The sequence below is a fragment of the Eschscholzia californica genome, unplaced genomic scaffold (assembly GCF_041429995.1).
Source record: "Eschscholzia californica isolate CP2 unplaced genomic scaffold, dmEscCali1.0.p SCAF_4, whole genome shotgun sequence".
In the NCBI taxonomy this organism is placed as follows: domain Eukaryota; kingdom Viridiplantae; phylum Streptophyta; class Magnoliopsida; order Ranunculales; family Papaveraceae; genus Eschscholzia; species Eschscholzia californica.
Window position 1 is genome coordinate 37,136,405 of NW_028238461.1, and position 23,649 is coordinate 37,160,053.

The following is a 23,649-nucleotide window of genomic DNA, read 5'->3' on the forward strand; positions in this document are numbered from 1 at the left end:
CATAAGTTGACTTGGTCAATAAGTAAAAAAATACTAAAAAATCAGTAAGTCAATCCATGTCAAGTCATCAAGGAGATTAATCCGAAAGAGCTTTGTTATTCAAGTCCAGAACTAGGAGATCAACACGAGTATCCTAGGCGCTTAAGCCTTGCTCTGGCTCTAAACTTAACCGGGTTTGCCCTGAATTTGGAGAGGTAAGGGAGGTCTAAGGAAGTTGGGTCGACGCCTTAAAATCTCGAATATGGGAGGTAGAAGCGTACATAAAACTTTCCCAACCTAATCCCAAATTCAATCCAAGATTCAGGACAGAAAATATCTTAAGCATTTAAGTGACTTGGGAAGACAGGAGTTCTCCAGAAAAAATTTTCCCTAGGGAATCTATAAGATCGATAACATATTCTATCTATATACAAAATATGTGCAAATAAGAAACATTTCCTAATCACAACTGCAAAATCGCGGTTCAATTCAAGTTGGTGAATCCCCAGTGCCTCATCTCAGCTGCTTGTCAATAAGGACAGATCCATGGGGGTGCGGACGCACCCTGGATCCCCACTGCCTCATCTCAACTGCTTGTCAATAGGGACGGACATCCATGGGGGTGCGAGGGGGTGCGAACGCACCCCTGAATCCTCCCGAAAAAGAAAAATAGTAGTTGTAATTAGTTTTTTTATTTTTTATACATAAGAAATTATAAATATATATATCTTTTGATGGGTTAAGAGGACACAAATGAGGCATTGGCTTAGTGGTTAGAGTTTGGGTTCAAGTTGTTATAAATATTAGATTTATGGTGGATGACCACCACAATTTGGTAACTCCCACCACCATAAATTCTCCACCATTATTTGTATTCAGGCACCATTGATTATATGTAACTCTTGTATTAGATGTGTATCTCTTCAAAGGCCTATATAAGGAGGTCTTTAGCTAATGTGTAAATGTACCAAATTAGAAAATTTCTCTACAAACATAGGAATACAATCTGGTTCTTCTTGTCTACAATCTCTTGGTTAATATATTTCTATTCTCTTTCTTCTTCCCTCTTTTATTTTTGATAACACGTTATCAGCACGAATTGCTCTATGATTAAAGGGAAGCACATAAAGGATGGGTAAGTTTGGACAATTGTTATTGGTAAGTTAAAAGGTATTTGGACATTTCTTTGTTGAATTTACAAATTTTTTATTCTTATTTATTGCTAACAGTTTATTTTATTGTTGTTGAGACATATTAAATCATATCAGAAGTATATGAGAATTGCATAGATGAAAGGATTAACATTCCAATCTAATATGAATGTTAATGCAATTCGTTCGATGGTAAGGTTAATGTAAGTTATATCTTCAAAAATAAATTAGTATTACTCTCATAAATAATATTTGGTGTTCTATGAATATATTCTAAGTGCATATTTTGATAAAAAAAATTTTACAGATATATGCCAATCAATAATTTTTTAGATATATATTAAGGATGATAAAATTATGAATTTTTGGGCTTATAGCCCAAAAAACGGGTCCTAATAGTAGATATAATCCTCTCTAATCCTATAAAGGGTTTTAAAACCAAAAAAATAATATAAATGGATATCTAGTCCATTTGGTCTCATCTAGAGAGAAAACACAAATCTCTAGAATAAATATTATTTCATAATCCCTAATCTAACCTTTCCATATTTTATAACTGATTTACCTGAAATCTATGCATATCTTTTTCCATATTTATCTCCCATATTTCTCTCCAATCATGTTTCTATTCAAAGTAAGAATATCTTCATTATTTTCAGTAACGGAAACTCTTTATTTGTTCTTCAGTTGACAAACCTCCATTAAACTCAGAAAATCTATGCATATCTTTTTTCATATTTATCTCCCATATTTCTTTCCAATCATGTTTCTATTCAAAGTAAGGATATCTTCATTATTTTCATTAACGGAAACCCTTTATTTGATCTCTCTAAAACCGATTCAGTTGACAAACCTCCATTAAACTCAGAAAATCTTCTTCTTCTACATTATATTGCTGTCTAAATTCATCATTTATCAGGTTTAATACTTTCGAAATCTTTATAACACCATTGTTAATATCTAATAGTTCTTCTTTATAACTAAAACCCTAAAATTTTCATAACTGTTTAAGATCTTTATGTTTATTCCTTATTCAATGATTCCTTCAAAGTTAGTATGTTATGTTTGCATCCAGTGATAATATCATATTTCTTTAGATCTATGTTTAATCTTCTGTTGTTTTTGATATTTCGTGAGATCAGATTATCAATCATCAATCGAATGTTTGATGTTTATTTTCTTTCTCTCTCTTAAAATTTCATTTATGTTTTTGATCTTGATGTTTAATCCGTCAACTCGAGTTTGACATTATTGCAATCAATCATCATAGCAGATATCTTTAGATTTGTAGTTTGAGCTTAATGATATTCTCATTTTTTTTTTCTTCAGATCTGGTTTTCAATCCGTACGGATTTATGAAACATTTGTTCTTTTGTACGGTTACTCATAACAGAATTTACAGTACATGTACTTTATCATAAATTACCACAATTTATAGTAAATTATGGGTAATTTATAGAACATTACCCGTGCTTTAACACCAAAACAATACTCATTTCATTAGTAGAAATACTTCGCTTCACTATCAAATCTCGTGTACTTTGCAATAAAGTATATATAATTTACGTATATCTTCATGTTCTTACCATTATGTATATAATTTACATATAAGTGCACATAAATTATGTATTATTCATTTACCATTACGTGTACTTTTCACCCAAAACAGTAGCCTTGATAAGTTTACCAAACTACTCAAAACCTTCAAATGTTGTCAAAATTTGACAAACATTATATATAATTTACGAAACTGTACATGTACTTTATAATACAATATATGATTTTTTTTCTTTAATTTATGTGTATTTATGTGTGTAGATTTGATATACCAGATGAAATTTCAAAGAGAATCATCAAATCAAAGTGAGTCAACGAAACTAATGGAGAGTATATGGATGGACACCATTTCGAACCAAAGAAGATTTTGTACTTTTTTTTGTAACAGAATGTAAAGGATGTGTAATGTAAAAGAAATTATGTGTAATGTAAAAGAAATTATGTCTAATTTATTGAACAAGACCCACATACATTTGATGAATTATGTTGTATACTTGACAAATGATGGTTTCCTCGTCATAAATAATACATAATTTACGTATTTGTTTCATAATTTGTATTCTATGTGTATTTATGTATGAGTAAAAACGAAAACATATGCTGCTTTAATGTTCCCAGAAAAATATACTATTTCTAAATCTGAAAGTTAAGTGAGAGAAAGTGATATATATGTTTTGTATATTAACCCCCAAATCACGCTAAATTGATCCTAGAAAATATACTATTTCCAAATCTGAAAGTTAAGTGACAGAAAATTGATTTGGATCGAAAAAAATTTACATATTAAGAGAGAGAAAATTGATTTGGTTTCCAAATCTGTAAAGAGAGAGAAAATTGATTTGGTTACGATTTTTATTTTAAATTGATTTGGAAATAGATTTGCTTTCCAAAACGGTTAGAAGATAGAGAAAAATCAATTTCGGATTTATACGTTAGCTGCTTTAAATCCCTTAAATCACGTCCACATTAGAAACATTCCAAATTCACCCTGGAAAATTAAAAATTCTGTGATTTTTGTAGGAGGGACATGGACGGTAGTTATCTCATAAAGAATGGGTTATTATGTCCATAATGTAAAAGGACTAAATATCCATGTTTTGGGAAGATTCGATCATAAACCTTTTTTGAATATTATTTTGGTCTATATACCCACGGACCTCATATTCAATTCTCCCATCTGATTTTGGTTACAATGGAATTGAACCATCTGATTTTGGTTACAATGAAATTGAATCATCTATTTCTATATGATATTACCAACCTGAAGTTTGGTAACCAATAGGAGTAAGTTAATTATCACCAAAACGGTGAACCCTTGCAAAACAAAATTTGTTTACTCATTCCTGAAGAATGAAAAATATTGATATTTCAGTATTGGAATTACTTTCCATTGATTATTAAGAGATCACAACTGAACTTGTAAGAAAAATACTTCATCGAGTTCATATTGAAGTGAAGTGGCAAAAATGAACATCTCATTTCACTGTATCAACATACTGTCTGATTAGATTTGAAAAAGTTCTTCACGGTGGAAGACAACCAATTTTTGTGAATTTCTTTTAAGGAGAATACAATATCACAATTTTGGCTGCACTTGTATTGCAATAAAATTTTAATCAAGTGGTGATAATATCTTTCTTTCGTGTCTATGGATGATGACGAGTTGAAAATTATTGGAAAATAAAATTTGTTGAATATCTGCTTTCATATTACACCTGAAGTTGTAATACACAAAGAAAGTGATGATGGACTTTAATGGAAAAAATCGCATGAAGATGACATCTCACATGTAATCAATCACACCTAAAAATGTTATTAGAACAAATTGCTCACACCTGAAGTTGTGATTAGATAACAATTTTGGTCCAACATATCATATGATATAAAAATTAAAATTAAAATTTGCCTGAAGCAATTGATTTCTCTTTCGTCTATGTCGCATCCTTGAAGTATGTGCACATAAATAAGACGAAATCTATCGACATTAGGGAGAGGGAGTTTTATATTCAATGTCGTAAAATACTTGAAAAGTATCAAGTTTCTTCCATTTGCAATCAATGTATTGAGATTTGTACCTCCAAACATAAATATTTTGCAGAGCTTAATATGCTCATACACGGACAAAGGTCATGAAATATGATCTGAGCTGATCAAAGTGACATATACTCCTGGAGAGCATATGAGAATCCTCCTGAAGAGGCTATCAAATTAGAAATAAATGCGGTTCATGTTTTCAATAAAATTCTCTGAAGATGGTATGAGTTAAATTAAAGAGACATATTAACCTTTTACGTTGGCACATATATGAGGTCAATGAACTATGTATGGTGTGAGAATTTGAGAAATCAAATAAATCATTTCAAACGATATATTTCTGAAAAGTAGCTACTGAGAGCATATTGATTCAGAATTAGTAATTTGTCAACTTTTGATGAGATACTTCATTACTTGTGGATTTTTCTTACAAAATAATTAAGTCTTCAGACATGAAGTCGAAGCACCAACCAAGAATTACCCTGAAGGTAATAAAGTAGACATATGTAAGAAATGTCACTTAGTCTATAAAGGATTTGACGCCCACTTATAAAATTTCAATATGAATTACAAATCCTCGAATTATATTATGAAGTATTTATAAATCCTATTCTGACTCCTGAAGAGTTTATCAAAGTTTGACAGTAGAGTATTGAAAAAGATTATTCGAGTAAAGAAAATCTTGAAAATGAACATATTGTGAAATACTAAAAGGCTATAAGCTTCAAAGAAAATCATATTATCTTAACTTATCATATGTCATGGAAATTCAGGTCCTGAAGTACCTAATATAGTACAAACAATACATTACGTGTGTTGTAATGTGGTTTCAGAAAACAACCATCATTCATATGTAAAATGTCAAGCACGTTGTACTCTTTTTCCTTCGTCAAGATTTTGTCCCATTGGATTTTCCTTGTCAAGGTTTTAATGAGGCAACTATGCGCATTGAAAATTGTTATAATTTGTTTAAAAGTTGTAGTCTTTTTTCCTTCGTTCAGGTTTTGTCCCGTTGGATTTTCCTGACAAGGTTTTGGCGAGACAACTAATCATCGAATGATGAGTTTAACACCTATTATGTGTGTGAGGTAGATTGTGCATAAAATTTATAATGTACATTGAAATGTGATTAGTACATTAATTTCACAAAATATTATAATTATCTTATCGATGTATATGACAAGTATGAATCACTAGAAAGTGAGTTCAACTGAAATCCCTGAAGGATTTAACAAGCTTCAATCTAAAGTATGCATAAACTTTAAAGCATTATATGAATGCAACCTGAAATGTCAAATGCTACTTGTTATATTTATGTGTTAATATACCAAACGGAAGATGACCATAACAAGTTGAACAATGTCCGGCCTTCATGAGGGGAAGCAAGTTTATGAAGACACTGTATCCTACATTTTGATACTGTACTCTTTTTCCTTCGTTAAGATTTTTTCCCACTGGGTTTTTCCCAACAAGGTTTTTAATGAGGCAGATTATGTGGATATCAAAGATGAATAGATAGATAGAATTTGTACTCTTTTTTCATTCACTATGATTTTGTCCATTGATTTTTCCTAGTAAGGTTTTAATGAGCTAATTTCTGATGTGGTGGACATCCTGGGGGAGTGTTATAAATATTAGATTTATGGTGGATAACCACCACAATTAGGTAACTCCCACCACCATAAGTTCTCCACCATTATTTGTATTCAAGCACCATTGATTATATGTAACTCTTGTATTAGATGTGTATCTCTTCAAAGGCCTATATAAGGAGGTCTCTAGCTAATGTGTGAATGTACCAAATTAATGTACCAAAGTAGAGAATTTCTGTACAAACATACAATCTGGTTCTTCTTGTCTACAATCTCTTGGTTAATATATTTCCATTCTCTTTCTTCTTCCCTCTTTTATTTTTCACAACACAAGTCATATTATAAGTAATTTGAAGTATTTTAATTTTTATATGTTGAAATTATTTATTCAACTACCCTAAACCCTATATTCAATTCATCTAACATAAATCCCTACAAAAGTTTAATTCATCTACCACAAACTCTATAAAATTCAATTTATCTACCATAAACCCCTACAAACTTCAATTCACACATACTACAAAGAAAATACCAAGATATTGTGACTGTCATAGATATGGTTGAATCATTAAAGCTAGAATCCAATACTTTTACTTTTTCGTATCACTTTAGGATTAACTTTGCCGGTTGCAGCTGTCTCCGTTGAAAGAATTTTTTCAGCTATGAAGCTAGTTAAAACACGCTTAAGAAACAAGATGAGTGATCCGTGACTGAATGATAGTTTAGTAGTCTTTATTGGGAAAGAAGTTTTTAACGAAATTCACAATGAGTCGATCATGCGAACATTTCAAAATATGAACTCTCGTAGAGGTCAATTGTGTTTGTAGTCGTTGATGTATTAAGATAATTAACGAATGTAAATATTTTGTTGATTATGGTGTTTGCAAAGAAAATGATAATCATTAAAGTATATAAATTCGCACCCCCTAAATAAAAATTTTGGCTCTGTCCTTGCTTGTCAACTGTCGGTTAAAAGTGGTTACAGAGAGCAACAAGTTCACCCTAAATTGGGCAATTGAAGGTTCAATTTCTAAACTTGGACTTCAACTCAATTCTTTAACTGCAAAACTCTTTACTAACTTGAGCGTCATAGAGGTTTCCGAGTTCTTTCATGGTTCTGTCCAGAATTACAAAAAACATTTCGATGTTTGAAGCATCGAATCTTCATATTCAGAATGATAAACCTAAAGCCTCATTTTGATACCATCAACCACCACTTTCGACTTGAACACCGCCACCACTTCCACCATTAACACCTGCACCACCATTTCCACAACTATCACCGTCACCATCACTTTTGACCACTAACACCACCATCACCACTTATCTCTCCCTCCTTCTTTCCCTCTCTCTCCCTCCCTCCATCCCCCCTTTATATTCCAGCGAGGGGGAAATTTTGTTGGAACTGATATAGTTTTGGGAATTCCCCCAAACCAGACAACCCTAAAACTCTTTTTTTATCTCTTGTTGCTATGTATACCCACCCACATCTGATGCTTTGACTCATTAATCTTTCTCCCTTTAAAAGTTTCTTTTTCAGATTTGCTTTCTCTATAAAAATGAGTGAGTGGAAAGAGGGTGGAATCTGAATTTGTTGAAGAATACAAGGAAAATGAACTAGAAGGATCATTCGGTTCCATTGAGAAACAATAAAGAACAATACATGATAGCGATGAACATTAAGGTTTGAAAAAGTTTTTATTTGCGTTTGAGATTGAAGAAAATGAAGTAAACGGAGCAATCAAAGGATTAGAAATGAAATCACAAGCCCTAATATTAATTTTGTTCTTCATTTGTTCTTTCTTATCTTCATCATCTCCATTCCTTTTGATTAATCATACTGAAGATTGTTATGGTCCATTGATTTTACATGACGTTGCTTCTGTAGCGAATATTCATTTTACAGGGGATTAATATTTCTTATCTATTAGATTATAATAGAGATTTCTAGTTTGCCCATGGCTTACGGGTTTTCGGAGTACTTCCAATAATATCAATGTGTTGGCTAAAAAGGTAAGAAACGAGGAAGAATATTTAGGTTGTAATGTCAACAACGATGATAATAACGATCTTGATCTTGAGTTGGATGATTAATGGATTGAAAAATTTCTAAGTGGAATCTCATATGAGTTCGAAGATTAGATAAAGAGAAATACTTTTTTAAGAGAGAAAAATGGCGGTGGCGGTGATGGTGGTTAGGTTGTTGGGTTATGGTGTCTTCTAGTGTTACTAAAGGAATCTTAGACATTAGTTCCGCTCTAATGTCTAACACTGGTATTTCTCAAGATCTCATGCATAAGATAATAATTAACTAAGAGTTTAGAGATTACCTTAATCGCTAAATAATTTTCCCTCGAACCTTTCCAATCGAATGCGAAGACCAAAAGCTCCAATTCTTGCTCCTCTACTCAAGACACCCGAATAATCATCTTGATCTCCCACCTTGATGCTTGCTAGAACTCAAATGGTGGTTTGATGAAGAACACTTCTTCTTTTGACTAGTTAGATAGCTTGGGAATAATCTCTCTTTCTTTCTCTACTTGATGTTGTAGAGTTAGAAAGCTTCTTGAGAAGTTCCACACCTTATTTAAGCCCCTAAGAGACATTATATAGAACCCTAAGTCAGAGTCCAACCTTAATTACGTTTTCTAAAAGTCCATTTTGAATAAGATTTATGACATACTCAAATTTCTATTTTATGAACTTTTTAAGTTGTGGCCGGCCATACCATGCCCTATTGGGCAGATCTGGCCGTCCCCATCAGGGTAACTGTCCAGCCAAAGCCGACCCCTTTCTGGGCCCAAAAACTCCTCCTGTATGGTTCTTACCCATCTATATATGTCTCATCACAATAGTCATATCATCCAATCAAATCGTCATTCTTTGGTGTAACCCGATATAGGATCCGGTCGAAGTTAGCCGTGAATTACTTAGTAATTCGATGATCGTAGTTGGTTTCTAGCAAAACATTACGATCCCTAAATCGTCCGGACTTGATGATCTTCTCCATCAATTGTCATATTCGACAAATTGCTCGCATCGCATCTTTGGTCGAAGGACATTTCCTTTATAGGTATGGTGGTGGTTGGAGTTGGTGGTGGTGGTTGGAGTTGAAGATTAGGGCGTAAAAACTAAATGAGTAGATTTTTTACTCAAAATAAGATTGCCCCCTAAGTCAAACTCAACTGACCAAAGTTATTCTGCGGTGAATATTTTGGATACTCCAAAATGGGCACCTTTCGTTTTCGACTTGGACTCTAAGAGGCACTACATCTGTATTACAAAACAACTTTGTTGTGACTAGGACAAGCTGATTAGACAACCACTTCACCATGTATTTACCCTCCTTAAGTGCTTAGATCTAATGGCATTCCATAACCCCACATAAGTGCTCTCACGGGATTCTAATGGTTTATTAAACTTTTTCTACTCCTGACTTTTATATCTTCCACTATCTTCCGACAACCGATTCATCTAATCCAATGAATCAAAGTATTTATAATAAAGATACATATAAACACAACTTTTTACTTCATCTAATCTAATAAATCAAAGTACTCATAATCTATATAACAAAACAGGATGGGGTTTCGTTGACTGGGATACAATTAATGCGGATGACTGGGACAAACTAAATTCATTCCCATACTTATTAGGACAATCTCCTTGCTTACTTAGCCAAATTACTCTAGGCCAACGTCGACCCGAAAGCACGTCACGCCAAATAGCCCTTGCAGAAAGATAAATAATGTCTTTCATTTTATTCAATTTCAGTCCCTTATTATTTAATTTAGGTCCCTCTCTTCTCTTCAACGAGAGAAATTAATAGAAAGCTTTGGGGATTTAAGGCTTCTTTTAGGTGATGGCTTCTTCATCCATCTTCATACAATTGATTAGGTATTGTTCCTATAATTTAACAGCTGTAGTTCTTCACCAATCATGTATCATTACGATTTGGGCTTTTCTTTTTACTTATATGCTTGATTCCTTTCGTCACTTTCTTTCTCTCTAGAAATAAGTGATCCAGTATTTGCCCTGACCTGGCCATCCACGTCAGAATTCGGGCTGAAGTCGGTTGGCCTATCGGGCGAAGCATCATTTTTCAACGACTATTCCTGTCCACCTTCTTTGTCCGTCTTCTCCCTTTCATCTTTCATTCTCTATTCTTGTAACTACAAGTCCCTCCAACTTCACAAGAGTTGCTGATTGTAATATTTAATTCATTCTCCTTCCTTCCATCTTCCAGTACCAATTTGTATTGCTCTATAATTGCACATTAAGAAACCACATCAATGACTACAGTTAAAACTATGGAAGAATCTGTCATTCCTTCCATTCAATTTGTCAATTTTGATGGTCGACTATATAAATTGCGTTCTACCTTTAGAATACCCATTCAAAATTGTAAAGTCGAGGGTGATTTTTCCGCATATCAAGGTAATATATTTGCCATCTTCTTCTTTCATTTGTAATCTTTCCTTCCATTCAATTCGTCAATTTTGATCACCGACTATATAAATTGCGTTCCACTTTCAGAGTTTCTCAATTCTTCTTCCACTTTTCTCAAGTATTTATATTTGCAAATATTTTTGCATATCAAGATAATCTATTTATCATTTTCTTCTTTCATTTCTAATCTTTCTTGCTTATAAGGTTGGTTCTTACAGGAACAACTTCACTGCTTAGCAATTGTTTGATAAAATGTCTAAGTGACATAACTTAATATAAATTCAAATGGTAAGAGTTGCTTCACTGGCTACAATTTGCGGCTGATTCTTCCATTTCTTCATTGCATTTGTTTCACTGATCATAAAGTTTTCATTGCGTAAAAAAACTACTGCCACCATCCCCCATTCTAAATGTATGGAGAAAATACTAACTTTGGCGCAATGACTTTGTCACTTTGGTTTCTTCTTAAACATTGTAACCTTCTAACTTGCATGTTTATTGATTTGTTATACACGTAATCAATATATTTTATACAATACGTGATTATGACTTAGTACATAATAATGATTACAATAAGCGGTTGTAATCCATATTTGTATTTATCTTCTACAGACTTAGTTGTCTATGCCCTCTACATAATTTTATGTAATGGCGGCCACAATGGAATCACCAAATGCCTCATCGTCCTCTATTTACTGTCCGTTATCACCTTCCTCTCCAACATCTTCTTCACCGTCTGTTACTCGTGGATCTTCACCTACGCCATCAATACTCATCCTCATCATCCGTCAACCAGTGTTCATCACCTATATCACTGAAAATTTTGGTTTCATGTGATGCACCTCAACCAACACTTCCCAACAAAACCCCAGCACCAGTCCTTGCTTATAAACGTCACATCTGCCCCCGTTGCCATAGAAATAGTTCGGATGTTGGAACCGTAAAAGTTGTTTGCATGTCGTATGTGAAGGTCTCTTGCACACCATGCAATCGAAAGTTCACTATAATTGGTGTCAATGTCAAGATCCTATCGTCGAACACGCTTTCAGGGTCAAATACATCAAACTGGCGTTGTATATACCACACTCAACACTTTATTTTCGTCTGTTTATAGTAATATCTGTTTTTTACTTCTATGCAGCTTGTGTTTGACGATATCAAATCAATCTTATAGAGAAAGGACAATTATATAGGCAGTGGTGAATCATTTTGATGCTTCATAAATGTACAATTGGTTTGTGACGGCAACAATTTATGGTTTCGGATAAAGCTTTGTAATCTCCACTTGAAATCTAAAACTAAAGTCGTTATGAAAGGTACCTATTCTTGATAATATCCCGGGGAACAGAGATTCCAACAGGCAGGGCAAATGTGCCTATTAAGTTACGGCGAAGCAAAGACAAAACAACTTACAAGACAAATGAAAGCAATACAAAAAGGATTAATTATTTTGGTTATTTCCCAAATAGCCCCCAACTTTGTTACCAGCTTCCTGCCTAGCCCCCTACGTTTATTAAAAATACCGTGATGACCCCCTTTTTCAGTTTTTTTTGTTGGACCCCCTTTTTCAGTTACCGTTATAACTCCGTTAACTAGTCATCATTTCTCTCTCACCTCTCTCTGCCACTTCACTTTCTCGCCACCTCATCGTCTTCATCGCTTAAAGTCGCCGACGACCTTCAAACATAAAAAAATTCTCTCTCTAAATTCTTTTATTTTTTTTACATCTTTCATCTTTCTCTCTCTAGATCTGGTGACCAGATTTAGAGAGAGAGAGAGAGAGATGAGATTTAAAAAAAATACTCCCCCAGTCCCAAAATGAGTGACCTATTTTGAAAACTCAACTTTTTAAGGAAACATCATTAATTAGAGCTTGACTTTAAAAAATAACAAGGATTTTCCAATTGTATCCTCATTAACTTTTTTAATTTACAATGTAAAAGTTGAACTTACTTTTAAATAAAGTTGTCATTAAATATATAGTAATGGATATTATTGGAAAGAACGAAAAGTTCTTTTCTTTATTTTTAGAAATAGAACACTAAAATGAGACAACCCAAAATAGAAATTAGGTCATTAAATTTGGGACGGAGGGAGTATATTTTTTGGTTTTAGAGAGAGAGAGAGGAAAGAGGAAAAAATTTAATTAATTTTTTTTGTTTGAAGGTCGTCCACCGGAAAATTGGCCGACAGACGACCTTCGTTGGTGAATACGATGAAGGTGGCGAGAAGGTGAGGTGATGGAGGAGAGAGAAGTGATGACTAATTAACGGTGTTATGACGGTAACTTAAAAGGGGGGCCATCTGGGTATTTTTGATAAAATATGGGGCTAGGCAGGAAGCTGGGCACAAAGTTGGGGGCTATTTGGTAAATAACCTAAATAATTAATCCTTTTTGTATTGCTTTCATTTGTCTTGTAAGTTGTTTTGTCTTTGCTTCGCCGTAACTTAATATGCACATTTGCCCTGCCTGTTGGAACCTCCGTTCCCCAGGATATTATTAAGAATAGGTACCTTTCATAACGACTTTAGTTTTAGATTTCAAGTGGAGGTTACAAAGTTGTATCCAAAACCATAAATTGTTGCCATCACAAACCAATTGTACATTTATGAAGCATCAAAATGATTCACCAGTGCCTATATAATTGTCCTCTCTATAAGACTGATTTGATATCGTCAAACAAAAGCTGCATATACGATAATAAGATTCAACATACCACAATATGAGATAAATTTAGTTTTGATAGCTTCCTCTAAAAAATATGATATTCTTATTCATAGTTGCTTACTTCCTCATATTTGGATTCTGTTTAATTCACCATTGAGAATGAAGGAGTTTTTGAAAGTCTTGAACTTGGATACCATCAGTGTCCAAGTAACTTAGGTTGTGTTTAGATAGAAAAATACGAGCTATACGCTTTTTATTTCTTTCCTAATTGCCTTGGTAGCTTTTGTATCTACTTTTTCTACGTAACATGGACATAGATATGGGTATTTGATAATCGTACAAATGTCAGGATACAATGGGCAGAAAACGTGGAAAAGGAGTATAAGTCCTACAATACATTTCTTTATCTTATTTTTTTAACTTTTCCATCAACCTTTCTTGCATTACAAATCAAGATATTATAACCTGAAGTGGTATATGGTGGTTTTAAAACGATTTCGTGTCGGTTCACATAACATGTACATACAAGCTCTCACATTATAGCCACTCAAGTTGCATACTGACCGGCGCACCTCACAAGAGTATCTGAATGTTCGACCATAGTATCCAAGTACCTGACATGGCAAAAAGTTCTGAAAACAAGTATACTCAATGTATATAGATTTTATTAATAGATGCAGTCTGATTACATATTTTAATGGTGGTTATTTGATACTATTCATTTATCGAAGAGCTATGGAGTATCACATAGAAAACATTTGTTGTTGAACGAAAACCATGCACCTCTTACGATGAAATCAAAAACCTCCCCAACAACGTTCTCTTGTGTTGTGGTGTGTATAACGGTTCTGTACATCTATGTGTTTATATATCTAGATATCTATGTGTCGTTGTATATGTATACCCATATACCATATCTGTATACCTTTATATATTTTGTTTTTATGTTAGTGTTACTGCAACATTTATCTTGTTGTGTTTTTGTATTGTAAATATCTTTTTTCATCAGGTTCCAAAACTCCAATCTTCGTGTCAATTTGAACAAGGGACTCATCCAGTCAATTTCTACACTCACTCTTTCAGTGTACATGGTACGACACACTAGCCTTTCTCGATAAAAAATGTTATCAAACATTTAGGTCTAATGGGTTATGCATAGTTTGGAAGGCCAATAGTTTACCTTATTACTACAGTCAAGGCTGCTAGGTTTGGGTTCACATCATTTGTAGATCGAAAACTACCTCCTCCTATTTATTGCCATCTTCTATTCTCCTGCCAAGTGCAGACCATGTTTAGAAAGAAACTGTACACGTTATAGTTATTCTGTAATGTCACGTGTATAATCTCGTTAGCTAGGAGATCCACCTCTATTTTCCCGTATAACTGCCTAAACGTTGGTAAAGCGGTCGTTCTCATCCAAACAATTAAGTTTTCCTGCACACTCAACTGTTGTACGATAATAATCTTAACAACATTACTTCTTTAGATCATAACCCACAAATCAACCCAAATCTTGCAAAATGTGGTAATAATTAGGTGACTTTTTTATTTTTATGAACCAAGCGACACCAACTCAAGAGTTGGCTGCTAAAGATCTTCATGGATACGAGTGGCGATTTAAGCATATTTTCGACAGGTGACTTTTAATCTACACTGAACATTTTTCACTCAAGAAACGACATTAGGAACGTATTGGCCATATACCGCATCAATTAAGTTATTATATGGTCTGAGAGCTGCTCTTGATCTCTTGTTTGAGGAAGGTCTTGATAATGTCATTCTTAGGCACACCCGTCTTGCCACAGCAACTCGGTAAGCAAACTTCTTTCCTTACAATTTTATTCTCAGTTTTTCTATTTTGCTCGTTAAGAAATCTTTGCAATATGTTGTCGTAGGCCTATGTTGTTTTTCGGTAGTTCATTTGTTATCTGTTTCGTTCATCAAGAAATGTTTGAAACTTGGTAGCGTGTAAGACCATATTGTTTTTAGGTTAAATATTAGCATTGTAAAACATATTCAACTTGCCCAATTTCTTGATGATTAATTTCAATTGACTTTTCCGGTTTAAGAAAATAAGAAGAACATTCATACAATTTGATATATGCAAGCTTGCTGTTGAAGCATGGGGTTTGAAAAATTGTACAGAAAAGGAGGAATGGTTTAGTGACACTGTCACTGCAGTTGTTGTTCCTTCTTATATTGACAGTTCAGAAATTGTTAGAAGGGCATGGAAAAGATACAATCTAAGTTTGGGTCTAGGTTTGAACAAAGTAGCAGGGAAGGTCTTTAGAATTGGCCATTTTGGCAACTTGAATGAGGTATGCGCTGTTTGCTTGTTCCTTCATTTTCCCCTTTCCATGATCTATAGATTTGAATTCTCTATTGCCATATGACTAATCTATTACATAAATAGTCAGACTTTCTCAATTTTCCAACACTTTCCGGATAATAATACCAAAAGTTACTTTGAATGTCATCAATATCATACTAGAATGTCAAAAATATCGAATAATGTCTTTATCACTCATGACTGTGATGACTCAAGTCTTAGCAGTAATTGATTTTGTCCCCTCTTTAGACGCCAAAGCCGAGCGCAAAGGGTTTGTTCGTCATGGAAGCTCCACTAGGTCCACCCAGAAGGCCTCCACACTTATTAAGCTTGAGCTCCCATTATGGTCTGGGCTCCAAACACTCTCCCAAGCGATGTGGGAGTATTTACAATGACTCACCCAACTCATGAGTTGAACATGCTTTACAAGTAATTCTCATATCATCATGTGGTACAACATTAAACAAATTGTGCACAAGCTTGCGGTGTATATATATGTATATATAGCATAACGATTAATTTTTACGAGGTTAGTCGCTATTTGGGTTGAGATTCTTGAGAATTGTTACCTTTTATACACAAATAGCTTTTCTCGTAACAACATAAGTACATTAGTACGTACATGATCATTTGGTTCAGTGACAACAACAAATATGGAGTGACCTATGTTGCTTGACATATGAATACCATGCCACTTTCCGTTCTTTAATATTCGAAAAATGAAGTTACTTCATGTTTCAGTTCCCTATCTGACCACGGAAGTGTTTGTTTTTTTTGAGTCAGATCTGAAATCTAAATCGAGTTCTGAATTGAATCGATTCAAAGTTCAGAATATTTGTTTAGGTTCATTTGAGTAAGACGAGTTAGATTTAGACAAGTCTGTTTCTGAAAACGAGAAAAGAAGAAAACCACGTCAATTTGATTTTTTGGCGGAGTGTTATTATAAATGCAACTTTTGCAGCTCCAATTGCTTGGTTGTTTAGCTGGAGTGAAGATGATCCTCAAAGACGTCGGGTACCAGGTGAATCTGGGAAGTGGAGTGGCAGCTGCTTGTGCCTATTTGCAGAATAGCACTCCCTTGATTCCTTCTAGCATGTGATGATTGTTAAAATAATGCTTCCATAAGAGAGAATAGAAAGAAAAAAATAACGATCGTATTTAAGGAGAGTTAAACTTGTCAAGAGTTATATAGCCCGAAAGATGATGTCTTCTGAGGCGAGCATATTAAGATAAGAACTTAGAACAGAAAGGGACATAATCTCATGAAATTTTAAATACACGTTAATAATGCATGAAGTAGTATAAGTTTCGAACTAAGGAAGCCTCGCAGAGTGCAGATACAGAAGATTTTTTTATACAAGTAGTCAAAAGCAAATAAAAAGGAAAAAGAAAAGCACAACTTGTGTTGTTGTCCGTTGGATATTGTCCCGTAACAATAGAATTTTGAATATGTTGATTATATTGATTCCTTCATTATTGTCGCCTAACTAGATATTTAGTAAGTTTTTTCACAGACAAACATGCAACTAATTTTAACCGTGCCGGAGGCACGGGTTTACCCTAGTTTATTAATAATTCACCACATACAATTGTATGTGAGTTTGATCGGTTACATTGGTCAGACATAACTCGATGAGTTTGAATCTTAGAACCCTCTCCTATTTATAGATGACTTATGGTTTAAGGTTTCCTAGTTTCTGATTACTAAACTAGGAAATAATACAAAATCTATCTAATATTACCATTAGATAGTTACAAGAGATATTCTGAATACTAAACTAAATCTTCACATATCTTCAATATATCTTCAAATATCTTCAATATTCTGAATTCTTCTTGATCGTCGGATCTCGTCTACTCGATCTGTCACGTACGTACATACACGTGTTACACACGTATATTATTATTGCAACTTATCTTAACCGCCGGATCTCCTATTTTTGATCCGTCTTATGTAACGTATCCTATTACTTTTCGTGTTATTAATTTTCTATCAACAAATTCATTGTTTCAACTGCTTCATGTTCAATGGATGATGTGTTGTATGCAGGTAAGTACAAGGTAGTGATGGACATAGATAAGTCGGAGGAGCGAATCATATGAGTTTGTCCTCTATATTCCCTTCAAGACATTTGGTGTCTGAGTGTTGAGGTATTCAAGAGAAGAAGAAAAATCGCAAAAATTTACTTGGGTAGTTTTATGTAAAGTTTGACGGGATATCCGGTGGTAGTTTTATGTTTTAACCATGTATGTTGTTGTTTGTTTCCTAATACCGTAAAAATGAAACACGATTAGATTTCTTGCCGGTCTATATTTTATCTTTCAATGTCATTCGAGCCGCATATAGACTAAAATTATATGTCATAAATCATAATATAATTAGATTGAACATAACATCTATTACTGTCTCTCCACCTATGAAACAATTTAAATCCTAATTCCACCAAGTTTCTCCTATCATTTGCTCTATTTATTAGTTAGGTTATGTTATCATATTTTTGGACGTTGCGACCACTTTATAATTCTTGATTTTCTCAAACATGATTTACGTGATATTACATTTTAGTTGTACTATATGAGTAAATTTGTTTCTATTATTTTTCAATTGAGACATACGCAGTTCTGTCATCTTTATTTGTTCAATTAAGATTTGGTGTTCATAATTGTATTTTGGAAGGGTATTTGCTTGCTGAATTAACATTTTTTTGTTATACACGTATATATCATGTGAGGAATGTCAAAGTCTTGATGTATCATTTTTTTACTTTTTATTTTTCAAACCGCTATTCATATCCGAGTTTCAATGCAAAGGAAGCACAACATATATAGCCATAACGCAGGCGCGTAAAAAATTAAACGAACACATCTGTGCCGTAGGCACGGGTTATGCCTAGTAGTATGATATGAGACATCAGTTTGTGTTTTCTATCTTTTTGTGTTTAATAGCAATATACTTTATGTAGTTTTTTATTATGTTTGAATCAAATATTAGTTAGCATATAAATATTATATTAGAACTTGGTCAATCAGTACAATAAGGAGAAAAAGATATTTCCGTTGAAACTTATAAATCATAATCGCTATATAAATATGTAGCGGGGTTGTTCATGGTGTAGTAGATTTTCCCTAAAATTGTTGACAAGGATACGAGTATCGAGCCAGAGATTGTTGAGGAATAAATATAATTCCCATTGTTGACTTACCGCTTCTCATTGAACCCCAGAGCTGGAGTCGTAAGTTGATAGATTAAAAATCTCTTAATGGATGCACCATTTTGCGGTTTATTAGACAAAGGTGACTGATTCAACTGCTAGCAATCAAAATGGATTGCATTGAGCTGGTAAGGATGCTTTGTGAGGGTATTGGGATGGTTTTTTAGTATGGTGGAATCAATAAATTGTTCAGAAATTTCAACTTTCAGAAGAGAATCTTGAGCATTCATTGAATAACATTGACAGCTCAACAACAAAAAAAGAATAACATTGACATACTCCTATACCTTGGCCTCAACGTTGGATTCGAATGAGATCTTTTTTTTCATTTAATATTAAGTCTTAAAACAAATAAAGTACTTCAGTGGGGGTTTTCCCTTTGCCCCTTGGTCTAACATTTTATTTTATTTTTATCTTTCATTTTTCTTTTTTATCTTTTTTTGTTGAAAGTTATCTTTCATTTTTCTAATAACGATATAACCTCATACGTTTTTTCCTCAATGTATTATTTTTCCTATCTTAGCACCTGTACTTGTATTTACACGCATAAAGTGCCCCATCGAAGTGTGTGCACGAGGTGCGGGTTATACATATTCGATATATAATGTGGTAAATAATTTAATTCACAAGAATTCAAATAATCCATATATAAACATAGATCATATACAATTACTACCAGAAAACATTAAACCATAGTACTTGCTCGTTTAAATAATGCTCATTAAACCGTTGCCACCTCCACTACTGCCGTCTCTGTTAGTAACCGACAACTCCTTCTTCTTACTTTTTTCGATATCAATCTGAAAGTCGGAAGCTTTTAGGAGTGTGACACATGTTTCGATTAATAGTTCTGGAGTAGAGAACCGCAACTCTGATGCGTTGTTCTTTTTCTCTATATGCCACACCTTTCATCCTCAATACAATAGATGTTGTTTAGCCTTTATTGATAACGCTAACTCGTGCAAATCAAAAAATATGTTATAAATAGATTTTAATACTCGAATATTAAATTACATTACTCTTTTCAAATAATTAATACTCTTTTTAAATAATATTTATTTAAAAAGTTAAAAATTAAAACTAATATTAATATTAGAATATTTATAAATTTAAAAATTATATTAAAATATTTATCAAGTTATAATTAAAAAGAACATTTAATTAAGTTAAAAAATTAACAAAAAAATATATTTATTTATCAAGTTGAAAAGAATATTAAAACTAACTCATTTAGAATATTAAAAATAATAATTATATTAATATTAAATGATATTAAAAAGTTAATATGGTTATATTAAAAATAGACTAAATCATATTCATTTGCTACCATGATCACTGTTGTCACTCACACAATTGCTGTCTCTGTAAGTAATTAACGGCTACTTGTTACTCTTTTCTATATCAATCTGAAAGTCGCAAACTTATAAGAGAGTGACACATGTTTTGATTAATGGTTCTAGGGGGGAGAACCGCAATTTGATGCAGTGTTCCTTTTCTCTATATGTCACAACTTTAAATCTAATATATTGTAATTGCTAATTAGCAATCTCATAAAAAAAGTGATGTATATATGTTATAACAGATTTAAATATTTGAATATTAAATTATATTTACTCTTTTTTAAATAATTAATATTTTTAAACTAATATTTATTTAACAAGTTAAAAATTAAAACGAATATTAATATTAGAATATTTATCAAGTTAAAAATAATGTTAGAATATTTATTAGAATATTTATCAAGTTAAAAAGAATACTAAAATTAACCCATCAAGTTAATATTATAATGTTAAAAAATAATAATTATATTAATATGGTTAATATTTAATGATATTAAAAAGTTAATATGGTTATATTAAAAATTGACCAACTCATATGTTATATCTATATAACAAAACACAATGTTTTGTGCTGACTGGGACAAATCGAAAAACAAATCTGGTCGTTCGTTGCGATTTTGATAAGATCCACACCCTTTGATCTATTACCTACCCTAAAAAATACAAATTTATTCACCCACTCATTGCAAGAAGGTAAATAAAAAGATTAATCTGGACCGTTACTCATCTCCACCGTTTGTCGATCTACACCGTCTAATTTCTTCCCTCAACTGGACGAAAGCTCTGATCTGCCTTCTGCTCCCTCCGTTACCAAATCGACTGTTGAACAGATTATTGATGCACGTTACCAAATTAATCTTCCATTCATCACCCAAGATTAATGAGACCCTTCTTCCCAATTTATCTTTCCTTCCTTACCCAAGTCGACCAAAAGATGCACGTTACCAATTTATCTTTCTCTCTATAAAAATCATACGCTTAATCGTTTAGCTCTCAAGTGTGAAGAAATGGTTGGTTTTGTTTTTCTTTTTCAATCTTTAGGTTCTTGATGAAATGATTATTGCCTTCTGGATTTCTTTCTTTCTGGGTATTGAATGAAATTATGGAAGTTAGATTTCGTCAATGTTTCTGCAGTTCTGAAATCTTCTAATTTCTAATTTCGGAACATGATTCATTCTTTTAAGTTGCATAAAAAGTGTTCGATAAAATTCCTCAATGAGGAATATTTCTTTTGGTATAGTTATTTTTGTATTGCCCAAGGATATTGGGGCTGATGACCGCCTGAATTCGGAAAAATGGAATATGGGTATGTTTTCCTTTTCTAATCTAGCTCTTTATTTATTTTTTTGTGTTTTCCTTTGATAGATTGTTAAAAACTTAAGGGTGACTTCTGAGTTTCAATACATAGTGAGATTGACAATTACCCATCGTCCATTTCCTCCTACTTAATGTTATTTATACACTAATTTTGTATGAGAATATGATAGGGCTATAGATATATCAAGGATTTGACAATAAATATGCCTTGTTTGGTAAAATTTGTAACTATGGGATTAGACGATTATGGCTCTTTCTTGCAGAAGAAATAAGACCATCAATTATGGTAGTTAAACTTAACCGATCAGAAATAAACACAACGGTGGTCTTAATATGATTGTTCTTATATATTTGTCTTCAGTTTTTACTATCGCTTTCATTTTGGATAGCACAAACTTCAAGATTCGTGGACTCAGCCTTGTGTTATTTTGGAGCATAAAGATATCGTTGTACTTCAGTCAAGCACGCGTAACTGAATCTTAGTTATTCTGGACTCTGGTACTGCTTCTAATAATTTTCCGGATAACACTTCATCTTTGGGCAGGAACTGAAAAAACTTTTGAACATCACGATGAGCCTGTATGACGAACGGAAAGCTATTCTTAGAATTTAGAATTTTAGAAGAATAGTATCATACACAGGATTTTATTGTTTCGTTTCAGTCTTGACTTAAGCGTACACAAACAATACTTGAGTTTATCTATCACTTTTATAATTAAAATGGAGACGTATGGTCAAAATTCGTAGAAGTTTTCTAAGATGTTTATCCAGTTTTATGCAACTTATCAGGCTGGGACAAAATTACTAGCCGACACAGCAAAGGTATCATGTTATGATTTTCTATATGCCACCGCACCGCTTATATGTTTGTTTTCAAATTTCTTTTTGAATAATATAAATGTACTTGCAGTTATATAAAGCTGCTCTCGAAAATTGTTTTGAACTAGAAGATTGGGGTCCGATAGAGTTCTCTGTGATGGCTAAGCACTTTGAACGTCAAGGAAAACAGCCTTATCATGTATGCATACCACTGTGTAAGTATGATCTTAAAGGTGAGATGAACTGTTGTTGGGTTCTGCATACTTTGGTCAATTCATGGTGAAAAATGATGTTTTGGACAAATTTGAGCCGAAAGATACTAAAACGTAAATGATGTTTTGGACAAATAATGATTGTGATTCAAGATAACTTCATGAGCAACCCTCTAATCATTAACATCTAAAGCTAGACACGCTCACTTTAAATATGAAATAGTGCTAGACCAAATAATTGGATTTTACTGATACATGGTGTTTCAATGGTCATGCAGCAATACATGGCACACGTCCTTTCTCATGGACAGCTCGATGGAAATGGCGCATAGAGTTAGTTACGATCTTTAAGCAGAATTGCAACTGTAACTATCGACTGGTACACTAGCGTTTAAACAAGATAGATGAAGCTTGATTTTAAGAAATTCAATGTGATATCATGTGTATGCAACTGGCAAGAGCTCATATGTGTTTTTTGTCTATGTGTAAGATTTGAACTACAAAGCTATGGAGTAATATCTCTAGAGATGAAAGTTTATCAAAACACTAGGTATAACCCATGCCTGCAGCACACTTCATTGAACATTTTATGCGTCTAAAGTAGTGTACCTATTGTTACCAAAAGACCTCGTAAGTAGACATTTTTTTTATTGAAATTATTGAATTTCTTAATCACAAAAACAAACCAAACCGACATTTGAGAACGTAAATCTTCAGAACTAAAATAGTATTAGAAAATAAATTACTTAAGTATTAGAATTGCTACATAAAAAAAAAATAGAATTTCTTACAATCATTATACAATTTGAAAATATAAAGACTACAAAATTTGCGACAAAATCAATATCAGATAGTCTTCAACAACTTCTCTGAATTGAATTCTTCAATTGTTACTAAACTCTGCAAATTTTAATGGACATTACTAGCTAGGGCATTGGAACAACCTTAAAATTTTAAATCAAAAAATCCTTATACGATGATTATTATGCG

At 33.0% G+C, this 23,649-nt stretch overlaps 2 protein-coding genes across 6 annotated transcripts; both read left to right on the forward strand.

The window, feature by feature from the left end:
- Positions 1 to 14,966: 14,966 nt before the first annotated feature.
- Positions 14,967 to 18,068, forward strand: LOC147544440 (serine--glyoxylate aminotransferase-like). Its single transcript, XM_086638595.1, has 4 exons — positions 14,967 to 15,066; positions 15,194 to 15,242; positions 15,576 to 15,748; positions 17,810 to 18,068. The coding sequence occupies exons 2-4, from the start codon at positions 15,203 to 15,205 to the stop codon at positions 17,822 to 17,824; spliced, it is 228 nt and encodes a 75-aa protein (XP_086494721.1). The 5' UTR covers positions 14,967 to 15,066; positions 15,194 to 15,202; the 3' UTR covers positions 17,825 to 18,068.
- Positions 18,069 to 21,069: 3,001 nt separating this feature from the next.
- Positions 21,070 to 23,239, forward strand: LOC147544441 (uncharacterized). 5 transcript variants are annotated; one of them, XM_086637974.1, is made up of 4 exons: positions 21,072 to 22,450; positions 22,539 to 22,680; positions 22,938 to 23,038; positions 23,150 to 23,239. In XM_086637974.1, exons 1-4 carry the CDS (start codon positions 22,388 to 22,390, stop codon positions 23,153 to 23,155), a joined length of 312 nt encoding a protein of 103 aa, XP_086494100.1. In that variant the 5' UTR covers positions 21,072 to 22,387; the 3' UTR covers positions 23,156 to 23,239. The 5 variants fall into 5 exon arrangements, 1 of the variants encoding a protein (XP_086494100.1); XR_015224140.1 differs by having other exon boundaries at positions 21,070 to 22,450; positions 22,539 to 22,662; positions 22,938 to 23,239; XR_015224137.1 differs by having other exon boundaries at positions 21,070 to 21,617; positions 21,990 to 22,680; positions 22,938 to 23,239.
- Positions 23,240 to 23,649: the final 410 nt, after the last annotated feature.

Coding starts and splice junctions, on each gene's coding strand:
- LOC147544440 (XM_086638595.1), top strand. CDS start 15,203: ATGTCATTCTTAGGCACACCCGTCTTGCCACAGCAACTCG. Junction 15,243..15,575: donor CGTCTTGCCACAGCAACTCG/GTAAGCAAACTT, acceptor AAAATTGTACAG/AAAAGGAGGAATGGTTTAGT.
- LOC147544441 (XM_086637974.1), top strand. CDS start 22,388: ATGTTTATCCAGTTTTATGCAACTTATCAGGCTGGGACAAAATTACTA. Junction 22,451..22,538: donor TACTAGCCGACACAGCAAAG/GTATCATGTTAT, acceptor ATGTACTTGCAG/TTATATAAAGCTGCTCTCGA. Junction 22,681..22,937: donor GTGTAAGTATGATCTTAAAG/GTGAGATGAACT, acceptor ATGGTCATGCAG/CAATACATGGCACACGTCCT.